At 38.1% G+C, this 16865-nt stretch overlaps 1 protein-coding gene across 6 annotated transcripts in view; it reads left to right on the top strand.

The window, feature by feature from the left end:
* PXYLP1 (2-phosphoxylose phosphatase 1) overlaps positions 1-16865 on the top strand; it is a 54450-nt gene that overhangs the window by 6876 nt on the left and 30709 nt on the right. For 3 of the 6 annotated variants that reach the window (XM_042878499.1, XM_042878496.1, XM_042878500.1), the window contains exon 2: positions 12655-12786. In XM_042878499.1, the coding sequence (XP_042734433.1) occupies positions 12708-12786 (79 nt within the window). In that variant the 5' untranslated portion in view covers positions 12655-12707. Of the gene's footprint in view, positions 1-3796; positions 3957-10479; positions 10556-12654; positions 12787-14920; positions 14932-16865 lie in introns of those variants that run through there. The other 3 variants (XM_042878498.1, XM_042878501.1, XM_042878503.1) reach the window with 3 other exon arrangements.

Raw genomic sequence — 16865 nt, 5'->3', positions numbered from 1 at the left:
TTCAAGATGTACAGAATGACTGACCTCTGTGCAGTTTGCATTCTCCAGTGGTTTTATGTTCTTACCTACTCCTCCCTCACAACCTCCTTAGACAAAAGAAACTTTGAGCATCCTATGAGATTTCTTATGTAGGTCTTTCCTCCATTTGAAATCAGATTTTGTTTGAATGTTTCTGGGCGCTTTTCCTGCTGAAGTTGCAGGTTTTTTTTTTTTTTTTTTAACTTACTAAAAGGCTTTTCTAAATTTATGAGAGGTTTGTATCTTACCTGCATGTTATTGCTCAGAAGATGGATGGCGAATTCATGCAGTCCTAAGACTGGCTTTTAACTGGATTGATGTTCAGGCTAGTTGCATACCTTCTATCTCCAAGGCTTTTATTCTAACAATACAGAAAACTACTGGCAATTGGTACGCAAAAAGCCACCAGTGTGAGATGCGCATTGCTTATAAGTGCACATCAGGCAGGCACAGGAGTGACGTGTTACTAACCACCTACTAGCATACGCTTCATGATTTAGATATGGTTAGATTTCTGGCTTATGGCGGGTGCTACAGAGGAGGTGGTGGTACCCTAGTTTGTTCAGGGAGGCGGGGAGCAACATGAAAGCTGAACTGCACAGACTTGCACTTGAGTGGTACCAGACGTGCTGGCAGACAACAGCCTGAGTGGTGAGGAAGGATTTGTTTTAAACAAATGAGAATGTCAGCAGTTCAGATGTTGAACAGTGTAGGTCGGTCCTGAACTGCTCAGGCAGAAGGTGGGATTTGAACAGTTTTTGAACATAGCCTTTAGTTTTGACTTGCTGTGAGAAGTGGAATCAGTAAATAAGTGATGTGTTGATTCATGTTTAAAGCTTTATTTAAAAGTACTCTAGCTTGGGTGGGAAACTGCATTTGGAAATAAAAGCTTAAATGGCATAGAAAAATGAGGAGAAATGCTGAAGTGCCTGGGAGAAGACTTTGATTGTAAGTTCCATGCAAGATTTCTACTTGCCTGATTTTTAGATTCAAAGTTATTATACTGGAATTGTACTAAAATGTTATAGTACAGATACACAGGCTGTGCTGTACTATAAAATACACTTTTTTTTGGCAGTGCTTTTCAGAATGCCTTCTGTGATAAATGCAGGCCAATATATGGTATAAATCACGCAGGTATAAATATAAATTAAAACGGTTGATCATAAACTACATGCTGGATGATGATGGCTGAAGGATGTAGGAACTTTCCAGAAAGACACCAGAAATATGATACAGACTGTGCTTCATATTTGGTTAAAATGAGGCTGCTCTTTAGTGACGTCGAAGTGGAATTCCATTGAGCAAACATTTGGCTTTGTAAATCAGAGCAGAAAGTTTACAAATTGTAGATGGTAACGCTTCCTGGTGGAAGGTGGGTGGCTGTTGTGTCTGTGCAGGAGCATGTGGGCTTTCACCACGTAGCTTGCTTTGTGGCCTTGGTTTTACTTCAGTCAGAATTCAAAAGGAATGCTCATGTTTTTCTGAGAAGTATTAGGTGGGCACTGATTGCAGCTGGGTGAGACGTTTTCTCTGACTCGGAGAAGAAACAGAGTGGGGAAGGGTATTATTATAACCACTGGGTCTCTGATTTTATTTTATTTTTAAATGAGCTGACATCATTTTATTGTGCCCAGTCAGGGCCTGAGTCATTCATGTAATGATTAATCCTAAGTAGCAAAAAAAAAAAAAAAAAAGCATTGTTGCATTGTGTGGAGCTGTAGTGAAATTTAGGAAAGCTGCAATGGTGGATGATAAATGTGTGATTATCACTGAATAGTTCTGATGATTTAGAGCAAGATTGACAGGCTGCTTCATATTGTTCAAAAGGATGTAAGATGGGCACTGAAAAACTAGCTGACGTTTCATGCACATGACAGGTTTTTGGAAGCTGAAATAATTAGGCTTATTTGTTTGTGCTACTTGATAAAGATATTGACTAGAAGTACTGTTCAGATGTGGTATTCAATAACTGTATGCCAGGTGTTTCATCTATAGTTTTTACAGCACCCTTAAACTTACCATGTAACAAGAATGAAGTCGATTTCCCCCAGAAAGCTGTCACATGATTCATGTCTTCCATTGTGGAAAACAAAATGCCATGACGTTGTCTCCACATCCACTATGATGAGTTCCTCAGTTGTTTATGCAACGGAGCAACTATGCTGTGTTCTCTTCAGGTGATATTCTCCAATGATTAAAAAAGAGACCCTGTGAATATCCATATGTATTGTGTTGTCAGAGGTTGTTCTAAAGGGACAAGTTAATGCTGATGCCATATTTTGCATTTTTCTGTATTTGTTATGTTTTGTTCACCTTGTTCACATCTCTGGCTGTTGTGTTGGCTAACAAATTGCTCATGAGTTAGAAGTCTGAACACAAGGCTTGCATTTCTGTCTGTTGAGTCTTCTGGTTACTGTCCCTGGGAGCTTCAGAAAGGCCATTATGTTCTGGAAAAAAAAAACCCTTGCTGGAGCTAAGCAACAAAAATGAATGCAGTGAGCCTTTTGGATGGGGCATCATGTTTAAGGCCAGCACCTTTGACCTAAACCTGTTTTCTTTTAAAGAAATAATCAGCCTGCCTACAACTTTGTGCTTGCATATCTCTAATTTGAAGATAACACTTTCTGGAAGTTAGCTTGTGCTGCTGCTATGATGATCAGGGGAAAAACAGGTATTGCTTTTGCAAAGGGGCATAGCAGTGCTTCTAGTATGCTCCCTGTGTTATTCCTCATTCCTATGTTCAGCAGCCAGACAAACTAATGGTTGTATGAAGTGCTGTGGGAAACAAAGTGGAGCAGAAAATACTGTCTATCCACTAATGGCATTTGTCTAATACCATTCTGGAGTTAGGCTGCTGGAGAACTGACAAAGCTGCCTCCCTCGGTATGAGCTGAAACATGAAACAAACTCAGGTCGCAAACAGCCCTGTGTAAGATCATCTGGAACTAAAAGAATAAGGATAGACTTGGGAGCTCAGATCCTATTCTCAGATCCACCTAACTTGAGTGGAAGGGCAGGTATGTAGAGGAAAATGATTTCCTTTGTACTAACATACTCAAATGCTGGAGAGGATAAATTGGACCTGGTGTGGGAAAATCTGTTTCTTCCACTTATGAGCTTTCCAGCCTAAACCTCTGACGTGGTCTGTTTGTTCAACTTGACCTCACTGACTGATTTCAATTAGTTTTAAGTGAATCCCCACAACATTTACTTCAAAAGTTAAGGCTGAGAAAAGTGTTTTTCAGCATCATAGAGCCTCAGTGAAGCAGAGGGAGGTGGATTTGTGTCCAGAAACGTGTTCAAAGGCTAATATTGGAAGTGCCTGCAGGAGAGAAGAGAGCCTTGTAGTAGGCAGATTTGTTCAGAGAGTTAAAGCTGTTAACTAGAAAATCTTAACTAAAAAAAAAGTGTAACAACTCAAGCATGCTAACAGCTTTGCCTTTGCATGCTTTTTGGAGCTGTGGTGTTATCTGATCAGTCTTTGACCATGGTCTATGTGTGATTAAGATCTCTGCTTATACAATTATGAACATATGGTACGCAATTTTAAAATTGTAAGCTTAAAATAAGTAAATTCTGGTGCTTTTTAAAGAGTTATCTAATTGAGTATATTCTGGAATGGTTTTGCTGCCATTTAGGATTCAGTTCTGGCTCTGAGCCATCACAAATCATAAGGTTTCTTTCAAGTTTTATAATAACGTTGAAATGGAATTGCTCAGTTTCCTTTTAGGAAGCACAAGCACTTCCTTTGTTTTTGTTTTTACTTTCTCTGCAGCTCAGCGGAGTGGAAGTGTGTGTCCTGTCTTTGGATAAGGAGAGGATTAGGAATATGGTGATATTTATGAAGTGGATGAAGAAGACTTGGGTTTATGAAAGGTTTCTTAGCCATTAAATTTTTGTTTCCACAGAGCCCTCACAGTGGCAATACTGACCAAGTAAGTTCTCATTGACTTCTATTTGCTTATTTATTCAGTTTGAAAGTTCAGCAGAGTAACATATGCAGCTGTTAAGCTGTATAGCGCTGGTTGTATTGGCAACCAGAAAGAGCAGAGCACTGAAAGAGAATTTTGCCTGGATGGAAGGATCTGCCTAAGTTTAAATGGATCAAAGGAAATTGAAGTGAAGGATACTTCCTGCTTTCATATGCTTGCCATTGGAATATGTAAGCCAAATGAAATCTAATTGAAAACCAAACCAAGGAAGCTTTTAACAATTCCTAAAAGAAATTAGAAAGTGATAGAAGTGATATTAAGCTAGCATAGGAATTGCTGTCATCTTTTCAACACTTACAGCACACCCAAACCAAACATCTGTTTTTTTTTTTTTTTTTGAAGGAGGAACAGTTTATGTTCATAAGTTACTTAAATACTGCTTAAGGCTTTGTAATTTGACAAATTTCATGTGATTATTTTGATAGCTTTTTTTAACACAATAGTGAAACTTCTCTGATGTTTGAAAGAAAGCAGACTATGCTATATCATTTTCTATTCAAAATGTAGTTCCAAATTTGCATCTTAAATTTGAAATCTGTTTTCATATCAGATGCTGTTCTCTGAGATGTGGTAGGTAAGTGTGTTTTTTCCTGTTGAATGAGGTGATCTCTCTGTCATCGTTATAGTAATATAAAATGTGTAGATTCCTTAGAAATGAGAGCTTTAAGAAAACTATTATTTCTAATACATACGGACAGGTTAATAGCTGGCATGGCATAAGAATGGATGGTCCTGATAAGCTGGTGACGAGAGAGTGAGTTTGGGAACAGAATGGTGAGAGAAACTCTTGTTATTTGAAGTGTTACAGAAATACACATGGCAGCATCAGCATGTGTTTGCTTTAATGCTGTTAGTAGTAGAACTTTTTGTCCTTACGATTTAATGCAAGGAGTATGTTATATAAAAAAGTCTTACATCTGTAGCAGAGAATCTATCTGCTGCAAATGTTTGTGTGTAAAGTCTGTCTGCAAAACAGTGGTGCAGGGAAGACCAGTGTGACTTGAAGAATGTGAAGTTTTGTACTTGTGTGCTGTTTCTCTATAAAGCTGGATAGAAAACCGTTTGTTTTCCAGGATGTTTTTTTAATTTGCTATGGCAGGATACGCCATTAGTGAGCTTTCAGTGATGTTATTTGGTGGGCTTTTTACTATCTTTTACTTAACAGGAATGTAACAAACTTTTGTGTTCATAATTAAAAAAAAAAAAAGCAAACCTAAATAATATGCTTTATTTAGTTTAGATTTTTGTTTCTATTCACGTGCATAGGTTCTAAAACCCAAGGCTGTGTGAAGGCTTTGCTTTCATGTTAATAGGAATTGATGGTGCAGTCATTAAAAAAAGAAAAAAAAGAAAACAAACAAAACCAACTAACCAAACAAAAATCACAACGCAAAACCAGCAATGTAACTGAATTGTAAGAAGGGCTGTAATGAGGATGTTGTTTGGCTTTGGTACTTGATCTTGTAAACTGTGAAGCAGGAAACACATGGTAGAAATCTCCAGTGTCTTTTTGTCACTTTGTTTTGAAGTCTTCCTTGTCAGCATGATGGTTTAGCAGCAAGCCCAGCAAGATGACCTAGATGAGTCGTGTGTCACTGTATCTGTCACCACTACTTTTTCTTTTGATTCATTCTGTGTATGCAAACCTATGGATCCTGTGTTGGATGTAACCAACAATAGCGTGGATCGTATTTGGTGCTTGCAGACAGCACCATAAGTAGTAACTTAAACTCTTATGGTTAGCAAAATGTTTATTAAGTAATCTCTAATCTTGTTAGATCTGTTGCCAGCTTTGCTAGAAATCTTTTTTTTTTTTTTTTTTTTTTTTTTTTTTTTTGGAATAACCAAGGGAAGAGAAATGCTGTAAGAAATACATTATATATACCTTTGGTATAGGGACACATTGTACATATGAACTATGGTGGGTATTTGTTTTTTGAATATACAGATGCTGACAGACTTAAGATAACCTAAAACCTATTAAGAAGTGTGAGACTTCTGCCCAAACTGGGACATGGGCTGGTTACATTAAACATTCCATAACTGTTTTTCTGTGCAATCCTGTTTTTCTCCTTTGTTTACTGTCAGACCTAATTTGGACTCCTGTGCATTCCTCCCAGCAGGGGCATGTCATCTGTTTGTCATGGGTGATGGGAACCACTGATGTTCTGTATAAATAACATAGCAAAGCTGATAGGAGGAAAAGTTCCTGCCATCAGTGTGCTGCTACAGACTGGGCATGAAGGCAGCAAGCTGTTCCTGTTGAATTGTTAAAAGGGAAAGCAATCTGGGTGGGGGGGGGTGAGGAGGGGTGAAAGGCAAGAGTCTAACCTAAAATTGATTATTATTATTTTGAGAAGAGTATGCTGGACTTAGAAATGATATTTGACTTGCAGCTCTTCAGAACTTTTCTTAAAAAAATATATATATATATATAAATTTCTTGCCTGTCTTGTTCTCTACATCCCACTCCCCAGTCTGCTGCTTCCATCCTCCAGCCCTAACTGAAAGGAACAGAGAATTCATCCATTATGGTTAATAACTTGCTCTAAGCCCCAGCTGTACAAATGGGTTGACCCTGAAACAGAAAACCCCGAGGGAGAAACTTCTGAGGAAATGCTTTGGTGTGATTGTAGAGTGACAAACGTTAAACTCATGTAGGAACGGCCTTGTGGAGCACAGTAATCCCATCTTAAAATATTGCTTCCTTAGTCTACAGTTTCTTTTTTTGACTTGGGTCAGCTTGAGGCTTCCTGGGATGTTTTCTTATGGTGAAGATAGATAGATTGTCTTTTAGACTACTTAATCTTGCATCCTCCCTTCTTACCTTCCTCACTTTTTAATGGTTAAAAAAACCAACCAGGTTGTAGCCAAGTAATTATTTTTGTAAACAACTCTGCATGAAGATTGCTATGTGTGTTTTCAAACAGAATACTTTTTCCCCCTTAAAAGAATGTAATTCCTATCTCTTCCCACCTCTCGAGCTTTTCCTTCAATAGTCAGTAGTGAGAAAGAGGCCTTCAAAACAGTATTTTCAGGTTCATTAAGCGTAGTCCTTGTGGCAGTCTCAGCCTTCTTCTATCTTTCAACCTTTGAAGCTGAGCAGTGGAAGTGGTTTATCACACATCGGGTTTTAGAAACTTAAAATCTCCATTCCTTGGGGAGATTTGGAGATTGCCCACTTCTTAGTTTAAGATGTTTGCTACTGTGCTCTATTGTTTCTAAATCTCTTCCAGCTGAGTTTTAAGATGCTTGCACTGATGGAGTTTGTCAGTGGACCACCTGTGTCTGGGTTCTCTGTGGCAACGAGGAGGCTTTGAAACTTATGTAAATGTACTGCACACTGAAAATAATGAGTGCTGTATAGAAGGACTAGACTTATTTGAGTAAGAGGCCTATTTGATCTCTTAGCTTTAAGGAAGGGTAAGAGCTTGTGTTGGCAGCTTAGACAGACTGGACAGTGCTGCTATGCTGTTTCCAATAGCTTTTACATGTCTCAAGAAGACCAGCTGTGCCAGCCTGAGGATTTAGAGCCGAGAAGGTAAGGAAGATACTTGGAATAGGAGAAAAGAGAAATGTAGATGTAGATATTTAAATGTTCTAAATGCCAAAGTAGGTTAAACCTGAGTGACTGAAATGGCTGTTTGTGGTTTTTGTTTGTTTGTTTTTTTTTTTTTATCAGATGCTTGCTAGTGAAATGCTATGTAACTTGAGAATAAAATTTCTAGAACATTTTATAGCTAGCTATAAAGTTTTACATATTAACATGTAATTCTGCCCTAGTAGATACTAACTTATTTCTGTTGTGGTGTGATACATACTTAGGTTTTTTTATTCATATCTTTGCTTATCTTTTCTGTTAAGGCTCAACAAGCTGCTGACCTGCGTGTGTGCTTTCTGTTGATTTGTGTTTTCCATGGTAACTAACTTCCAGCTTAAGTCATGGAGAGTGGACTAACCTACATAATGTTACAGTGTAGGTTTTAGTTCTCTCCATGTGAGATGTATTTCTCATTAATGCTTTTAAAAACTGAATATGTTTTTTTCCTGACAGGAAAATAAAGAATTATGATTAGCGATTTTGCAGGTGCTACATTTGTTGCTTTTTGATTCTGTGCAAAATAGAACATCAGCAGTGCAGGAATGGCATGCTCAGTTTTAGTTCCTGAAATTATAGTCAACTATAGGAATTTTGTGAGGGTTTCTTCCATGTGAAAATTACAAGCATGAAAAACTAAGCAAGTTGTGCTGACCTCAGCACTGGTTCTCCTGAGTGATCCTGTTTCCTCTCTTTTCTAATTCTTTCCTTAGATGCTTGTAGCAGTGGTGGGTTTGGTCATAACCACGATATACTAGCCACTGTTTTTCACCCCATGGGAGGGACACAAACTCAAATAAAGAAACCCACTGCCACTTCCTTTGAAATATCAAAGAAAAGGTTTGGCTTGTGCTACTTGCTTATGGAGATACTTTCTGCATCTTCTAGTTTAAGAGTATAAAGTTCTTCAGCTGTGTGAAAATGCCTGGATGCTGGACTTCTGGGAGTTACTAGGTGGAAAATATACTGCTGGGTAGGCTGCTGCCAAATGACTGGGGAATAGCTGATGGAGCATCATTCATTAGTGTTTTGAAAGTGAAGGCAGAAGTCTTCATTACAGTCATTTTGGGAGCTGTCACCTTCATTTCAGGCAAATTCAAAACAGAGCTTCTGTTGGAAAATAAACCTGCAGTTGTAGAGGAAAGATAATTGCTTTTTCATGCAACTTTTACAATAAGAAATTATCAAGTTGCTTATTGTCTTCTGCATGGAAGAAACATCACGTTATAAGTACATCCCTGTGTTCTTTCATGATGTTTTTTCAAAAAAGTATCTATGAGTGTTATTCCAAATGAATTTCACAATGTCTATGGGCTTTCTATTCTCCTTTGTAAGCAGTATAAGTTTGCAAGAAAATAAAGTTGTCTTTGGCATACAGGTAACTTCAGGCTTAATGCTGTCTTTCTTTTTTGAAGCTTTTTTCTTTTTTTTGCCATCTCATTGTGAGTACTTTTGCTTGTATTTCAGCAGTCTGTGTCATTTGGTGTGCCACATCAGATAATACAGTGACTCTACTAAAGCAGGCTTTGAGTACTATTGATTATTTATGGAGACATGCTATTTGAATCAAGTAAATTCATTTAAGCTGTCATGGTGATTCAGTGTAATGTGCTTATGCTTCATGCTAACTAGTAGGTTTGCATTCTGCATGGTTACAGATAATATAGAGGATGTAGCAGTTTCAGTAGATTGGTATGGAAGTTCAGTTGTGGTGGTTTAGCACCATGTCAGCCTTCATGTGATCTTTAAGAGCGTTGATCCAAATACATTTTCAAGGCCTGACTTAAAATGTTCCGAAGAAATAGCTCAACTATTCAACTCAGCATCTCTGTAATTTGCACATAAGGAGGAGTGTGCAAGGGCAGAAGGCTGCTTGTGGAGTGCTACATAGCAACCCTCAGGCAGTGCTGAACAAAAAGTAGGTTAGTTACAGCAGCTGCTCTGCTGGGAGCTGCATGCTTAGCCCAGGCTCCTGGCAGCCTCCTGTGCGTGCTCACGAGCATGCTGCCCTCCCAGCATTTCTTTAGTCAACTTTTTCAGTTGAAGTGGCCTGAAACAGATAACATGATGAGCCTAGCAGAGCTGTGGGTAATATTCTGACTCCCAGGCCTGGTCTTTAATTGCAAGACTGTTTTTACACTTGTGTGAGCATGCGATGTCCTATATTAGCACAGGTTTGGCGTAGTCTTGTGAAAGTAGGTGAGAATTGGAGGGACTCTAAATGCTGTAAGTTGCTCTGGTGATAAGTTTAGATGTGGAATAAGTTTCAAAGCAAAAAAAATTTCTGTGACTAGGTACTTATACCACATAGGGCAGCTCTGAAGGAGCCTTGTAATTATCTTTATTTAGATATAGAATGCTCTATTAACATTAGCTATCCTTCAGAATTTCTAAACTGCTTATGCGTATCACGCTTGTAATTAGCACTGTCTAAATAAGTTTTGGGCTCTGTAGGTCTTCTTAATCCAGTTTTGTGTTCTCTTGACTGAAAGTGAACATGAATCAGTATTTTTCTGGCATACCTCAGAAACAGCTGCCGGAGTGCTTAGTACTGTTTAAAATGATGAACTCTGTTTGCAGCAGTACAAAGGTGCATGGTCACCTTTGAAAGCAATTACTACTTACCTGTCTCTGAGGAAAAGAGCCAAGGCCTATACCTGTTGAGCAGCAATGCAGCATTGCCAGTTGGTGACCTTTGAGTACTAAGAGCTTCTGAGTGGATGTGGTGAGACTGGGGCATGACCTGCACTCTGCCCTGTGTGCAGAGTAAATAGGTAAAGAGCAGTGTTCTCTAAATGTCATATTAGCAGCAGGTCTGCTGCAGCCTCTTGCAGCACAAGGTTGGTTTGGTTGTGTGGTAGTATGTTATGAAGACCCAGAATGTGTTCTGCTTTGCTGCTTGTTTTGTGCTTTGTCTGTACAGGAAAATAGATTTTATGGGGAGGTAAGGTTGTTTCATTTTTCTTCTTTCCTGAGGCTCTTATGTTAAGTTTTTAGCTTTATATTATTATAAAGCTAAATTTATATTATTATTATATTACATAATATTCTTATGATGTGCTTCCAAATACTCCTGTCAGTGAATGCTCACAATGCTTATTGCACTGTCTTCACTCGGTGTTTGCTAAGTGCTGCTTTGGTCTGGCAGTACCTCTCATGGTATTCCCCACTCTGGGTTCGGTGTTAGGTACACTCGCCTGATTCCTGGCTCTGTGATATCAAGTGGCAGTTGATGACAGGTTGTATTGACGGGCTCTTATTGAAGTCATTCAGTAGCAACGGGCTCTCATTTAAGTCACTCAATAGCAAGTTTTCCTGATCAGTTGTAACACAGTGACTTTCAACTTAGCAGTACAAATATATTTAAATGAAAAATCGTTCTGCCTTGTTTATCATGTCTTAACTAGAGCATTTAAAATGAAATACTTCACAATTTCTGGCCTTGCAACTAAGATTTAAAGCTAGTTAAATTTCTGCTCTAAACTATTTTGGAAGTGTGAGATATTACCTTTTCTCCTGTCTTGTCAACTTTCCTTTCTTGTGACAGCTTTTATAGGTACAATGACTGTATTAATAAGTGTACACTGTGCACAAGAGCTTTTGTTCCTGAGACTTTTTAATGTGCTTTACCTTCTTCTATCTGAGTCTAATTTTGCTTTTTCCTGTGACTCCCCTTCTGTTCTTCCATCTGTTTGGTTTAACTGCTTCATTCTCTCCTAGTATTCTGTATTCACTAATCCTTTTACCTTCCTCCCATCACAGCTTTGTATAGTTTCTTTGGCTTATGTTCATTTTGGTTTCAGCACACCTTTCACAAAATCGCAGCTTATCCTGCAACATCTTAATGAAACTGGAACTGCTAAAATCATTCCTTCTCTCTCTTTCTTTTTTTTTCTTTTTTTTTCTTTTTGTTAAAAACTTTTTATTACTGCTTGCATGTGTCATTTGTGGTGCTCCTGGTACTTGGAAAAATGTTATAATAGTTTTGGTTTCTTGCTTCTCAGAATCTACTTTTTTTTTCTGGTTTCTAAAAGCTGTGACGATAGCCTTCCAAGTAAAATCAGACAGACATCAGTCAAGCAAAATATAAATGCACAATACATTTCATTGCAAGTCTCAGTGATTTCATTTTTGAAGTGTCACTCCCAATGCTCTTGGTCCCTTTGCTTGATTCTAAATAAATCATATTGGTCCAGTTCATAGATCACCACTCCTTAAGACCAATCACAGCAGATAAAACAAGAAATTCAGTGATTCATAAGGCATTTTCAAATGTTAATAAGAAAATTGATAAGGGAAACAGTATCAGAACTTCAAAATTGGATTCTAGTTGACTTGTTAGTGCTCAGAGCCTGATATCAAGGTCTTGGTAAGATAATTCGTTTTTTGAGTGCAGAACAACTAATAGGAATTCTGTGATTTTGTAACTAATCCATCTTGCTTTATGAAAAAAATGAGTGGATGAAAGAGTGTTAATTACGTTATACAGTATTAATTAATGTATTAATTACATGCTTTATATGTAAGTAATTTCATTCTCAAAGGCAGGAAAGAAGCAACAGAAGTCTCTTTCCATGAGCAAATAAATGCCAGGGCAATAAGAAATGCTGCTGTTATTTTCTGTCAACATATTTGGATGCACTGTTGTAAACAGAACTTGATTCGAAGAATCTGAGAATCATAAAGATTCCCTGCAATGCACTGTCAGTGCTGGGAAAATTCGTCTCTTACACATGAAAGCAGCTTCTTTTTTTTTTTTTTTTTCCTTTTTTTCCTTAAGAAGAGAAGGAAGGGGAGAGCCCCAGCCTCCCCCATGCTGTTCCTTATATGGGCATCTGTCAAAACAAAGCATCAGTTCAGCAATTTCTGTGCACTTTACTTATTTGGGCATTTTCAGGAGACTGTTGGTTTTGGGGCTTTTTTTGATGTTGTCTTTTAACTTTTGCAGCAAGTTGACATCATCTAAAGGCTCTGTGAATTTTCCTAGGTATAGCTGATACTTCCACGTCTGAAATACACTTACCAATGTTTTGTTGTTTGCAGAAACCACTGACGCGTGAAGATGAAACCATGAAGAGGAAGCAGAACGAATAATAATGCTTTTCCGAAACCGGTTTCTGTTCTTGCTGGCTTTGGCAGCCTTACTTGCCTTTTTGAGCCTCAGTCTACAATTCTGTAAGTGCATCTTCCTTGTGTTTTCTGAGTAAGGTGATCCCTGGGTGTTTTAAGAATGCCTGTGCTTACGTGTTGCTTAAGCATTCTTTTTGTATTTAAATATTTTGAATTTTTCTCAATAATAGGGAAATAAGTGTAAGAATAAAAATAGCATGTTATATAGGAATCCATACAGTATAGAATAATTTCAAATAAGATTATTTCAGAAAAAGTCCTAGTTTTGTTGTGTAATTAAGTAATTGAATATGATTTAATCCTCCCGTGAATTAAATCAAATGCATATGAGTAAGAACTGCTGCAATCTGTATTTTACATTGCATCAGACCAGGCAGGATTGAGAAAACTGCTGTGAAAGTGTTGAGTGTTGGAACTTATTTATGCCCTCCCATTAGGAAAATGTAACTGCTGAATTAGCTCATCATAAGTGGTTGATTTGTTTAAGAAAAATGAATAATATTATGCTTCAGATCAATTAATTATCAGGCAATCCAGAGGGTGGTCGTTTTCTGATGACTAGTAGGAAGATGGTCCTGAATGCATGCTTGTTTATGTTGACAAATGAGCATTGTGCCAAATGACTGCTTATCATCGAATTTATAAATGATATTGCTTGCAAGATAAAGTTGTGTTACAGGTATAGAATACATGTCAATGTAATTATTTGCTGACAGAAGGTAGGCAAGGAAGAAGACATACCTGTAGTATAGGGTAAATGTTCTTTATTGTTGTTCTTGCTGTCTTGAATCATGGGCTGCATCAAATGAAGTGTAGCTAGTAGGTCAGAAGAGGCAATTCTTCTCCTTTACTCCCCTCTCTGAGACTCCACCTGCAGTGCTGCATTCAGTTCTAGGGCATTCAGTGCAAGAAAGTCATGAGTCTGAACAGAGGGCTGGAGCACTTTTCAATGAAGTCAGACTGAGGGAGTTGGACTTGTTCAGCCTCGAGAAGAGCAGGCAGTGAGGAGACCTTGTCATAAACTTCCAGTACTTAAAAGAGGATTATGGATAGGAATGAGATTGACTTTTTACATGGGCAGGTAGTGAGAGGACAAGGGGGAAATGGCTTTAAATGAAAAGAGGAGAAATTTAAACTAGGAGGAAAGTTTTTATTCAGAGGCTGGTGAGACATTGGAACAGACTGCCCAGAGAAGTTGTGGTTGCTTATCCCTGGAGGTGTTCAAGGCCAGGCTTGACTTTAGGCAACCTGGTCTGCTGCAGGGTGTTCTTACCCATGACAAGGGGCTTGGAAATAGATGATCCTAAAAATCCATTTCAACTCAAACCATTCAGTGATAGGATTGTAATGTAAAACTGGCTTAAAGCTCTATTGTCCTTCTGCTGGTATATACATGTGTATATATAGGTATAATTTTGCATAGAGTGAGTAATTTCCTGGCTGGTGGCTAAAAAAAATAAAAAATAAAAACAAGAGGATTGCTTTGGCTTTTGTGTTTTCTGCATATTGAACAGTTTCCTTCTTTCATTCTTAAGAAAAGCATCAGCAAAAACAAAAAAACTCAGAGCACTTGATTTTTACGGTCTTTCAAGTCATTTGCATGTAGTAGACAAATCTGTGGCTCCAAATTCCTGTTTCAGCTTCCTTTGAGTATGAAACTGAATTGTTCACGAAAACGAGGTTTATTTAGAAGGGGGAGAGGAGGTCAGTGTATGGAAAGATGAGTCTTCATCAAAAGAGCAAGTTAATTTTCCACTTAATTAAGAGAAAACACTTGTGCAGGAGAGAATCCAGGAGATTAATGTTTGAAGGGTACCTTAAAAAGCACCTGACAAAAAGCAACCATTGCGAAGGTTAGTGCCAATATCAAAATCCATATAGAAACTTTTACAAAATGAAAACTGCAATACAAGCCAGCATGAACCAAGTAGCTTAGGATAAGCTATAAGTAGGAAGTCTAATATTTTAACTTCTACCAGCTTCAGCTTGTGGAGAGATTTATCTAAACTTGGAACAAATGCCATCTCCAAAGCAAAGGCGAAACTCTTCTGTCACCATATGGAATTATTATGGATACCACCTGGAGCTTGGAGAACTTAGAAACCAAACTGGAGTCTTCAAGCCAGAATTCCATTTTCACTTGCACCCCAGAACAACCAGCAAAATTGTTTTAGAGTCTACAGGAGCTTGGTGAGCTGCTTTCAAATTAAACATAGCTGTAAATCATACGCTATGCAGATAGAGCATACTCTCCAATAGAGCTTAACTTACAACGTGAATTACTGAAAGTTCTCCTCCGAACATGTTTTGAGAGAACTGATAGGTCTGAGTGCTGAAAGTATTTAATGCCAGCAACAGTTGCAGTGAATTGACATCTACCAGTTGGCAAAGCTCTGTTTTACCAGAGCCTTGTGTCTGGAATGCCATGATAGCGGAGATGCAGAAGGCAGACTTTGGGGTAGTTGGTTATGTTTACTGAAAGCGTGCTGGATAGACTTGCTGGGTCAAATAAAATTTTGCCATATACTGGAATACTGAGCTCCTATTTTCTTCACTTATTTTCACTTATTTTATTTGAGTGCTGTGGGCTGCTCATATTTTATGAGGACTGGAGAGAGCGCCATCTGCAATCCTATCAGAATGTTGTCTGTAGGAGACAGTGACTGTGTTAGTGCACAGACCCTCTTGGAAACCTGTTTGCTTTAATAACGCCATGACCTCTGATGTGATTGTTGCTGTTTGAATCCTTGCTGCGTGACTAGATAAATCTGTAAAAGACAAAGGTTAAGGCACATGGAGCTCAGCATCCTTACTATCACTTCAGCTCCTGCTGTAAAACAAGCTGCAGTGCGGTGGGTGCTCTGATTGTTCAAGGAAGAAGGCTCCAGGACAGAACCAGAATAGGGATGTGAGCTGCACCAATAGCCCATCAGCCAGAGAACGGTAATGGGACACTGGGAAGAGCTGGAGTGTGCAAAGGCTGTGACTAAATGTATGACTTGGGTTTTTCCAACATGTAATTTTTGAAGAAGAGAATAGGAGAGGGTCCCTTACACCCACAGTGTTGACCAAGAAGCCTCTGACAGTTTCTAGATAGGATACATAACCAGAGGTGAATTCATTACAATCTCTTTCCTTACCACTTCCTTACCAACAGTAATTAATGATGTTTCATATTTTAAGAATGTAACTTGTCATACTCTTTCTTACATTGATTTAAAAAGCTCCAACTTTGCAGTCTTTTCCTGATGCTGACAACTTGCTTTTGTCATGTGATGCTAAATTAAAAGGAGAGCTGTATCTCCCCTCCTGAGTTCTGCTTTCAAGATCATAAGCTTGGTACGTTTTCCACTAATGAGAAGTCTTTGTTTTCTTTTTTTTTTTTTTCCTCCTCCAATGTACTAATTTAATCTATATTTAAGGGGAAAAACAAACCCACAAATAATGTATTGAAGGCTGTGTACTTCAAGTGGTGAATGAAGAAAGCTAATTGTAAATTTAAAGGGTTTTTTTGGTCAGAGATGGCTTTTATATTTTAATAGGAGATTTTAATAAGATGTGTGTTTTTGTGATTTTTGAAAGTAGTGGTATAATGTACCATCCTGGAAGCAGGATGCATGTTTACATTTTATAGAAATTCTCACTTGAAGACAGAGGAGACATGGTGAAATACTTCAGAATGATATTATGGGACAGTCTTAATTTCTCCCACAAAAATGGAGCAATTGTTTTAAAATATCTGCTTTAAAAATAGATGGGGTTAAGTTGCTTAAGACAAGATCTGACCAGTAGAAGTTACTTGGCAGAACTTCATAAATCTTCTTTAAATACATGTTTTGGCTCCATCCATCATGGTAAGTTGAGCTATATTTAAACAGTTTAATGTGAGCTTTGAACACATACGGTTGGAGGCTTTTGTAAATAAAGCCTAATACCTCTCAAAAATGAACTGCAGGTCATTAGTTGGTCATTAGCAAGTCCCAACTACAGTCATGAGTTAAATCTAGAGGGAAGGAGATGAGGATAGAAAATCATTATCGTTTCTCTTGAATCCCAACTCAAATAATTCTTCTCATACCCACAGGAAAGTTTTGAAGTATCCAAAATGTGGAATTACATCTTCT

The sequence above is a fragment of the Lagopus leucura genome, unplaced genomic scaffold, assembly GCF_019238085.1.
Source record: "Lagopus leucura isolate 7727_CA_CO unplaced genomic scaffold, USGS_WTPT01 Super-Scaffold_100021, whole genome shotgun sequence".
NCBI lineage: Eukaryota > Metazoa > Chordata > Aves > Galliformes > Phasianidae > Lagopus > Lagopus leucura.
This window is presented reverse-complemented; position numbering and strand designations above follow the sequence as displayed.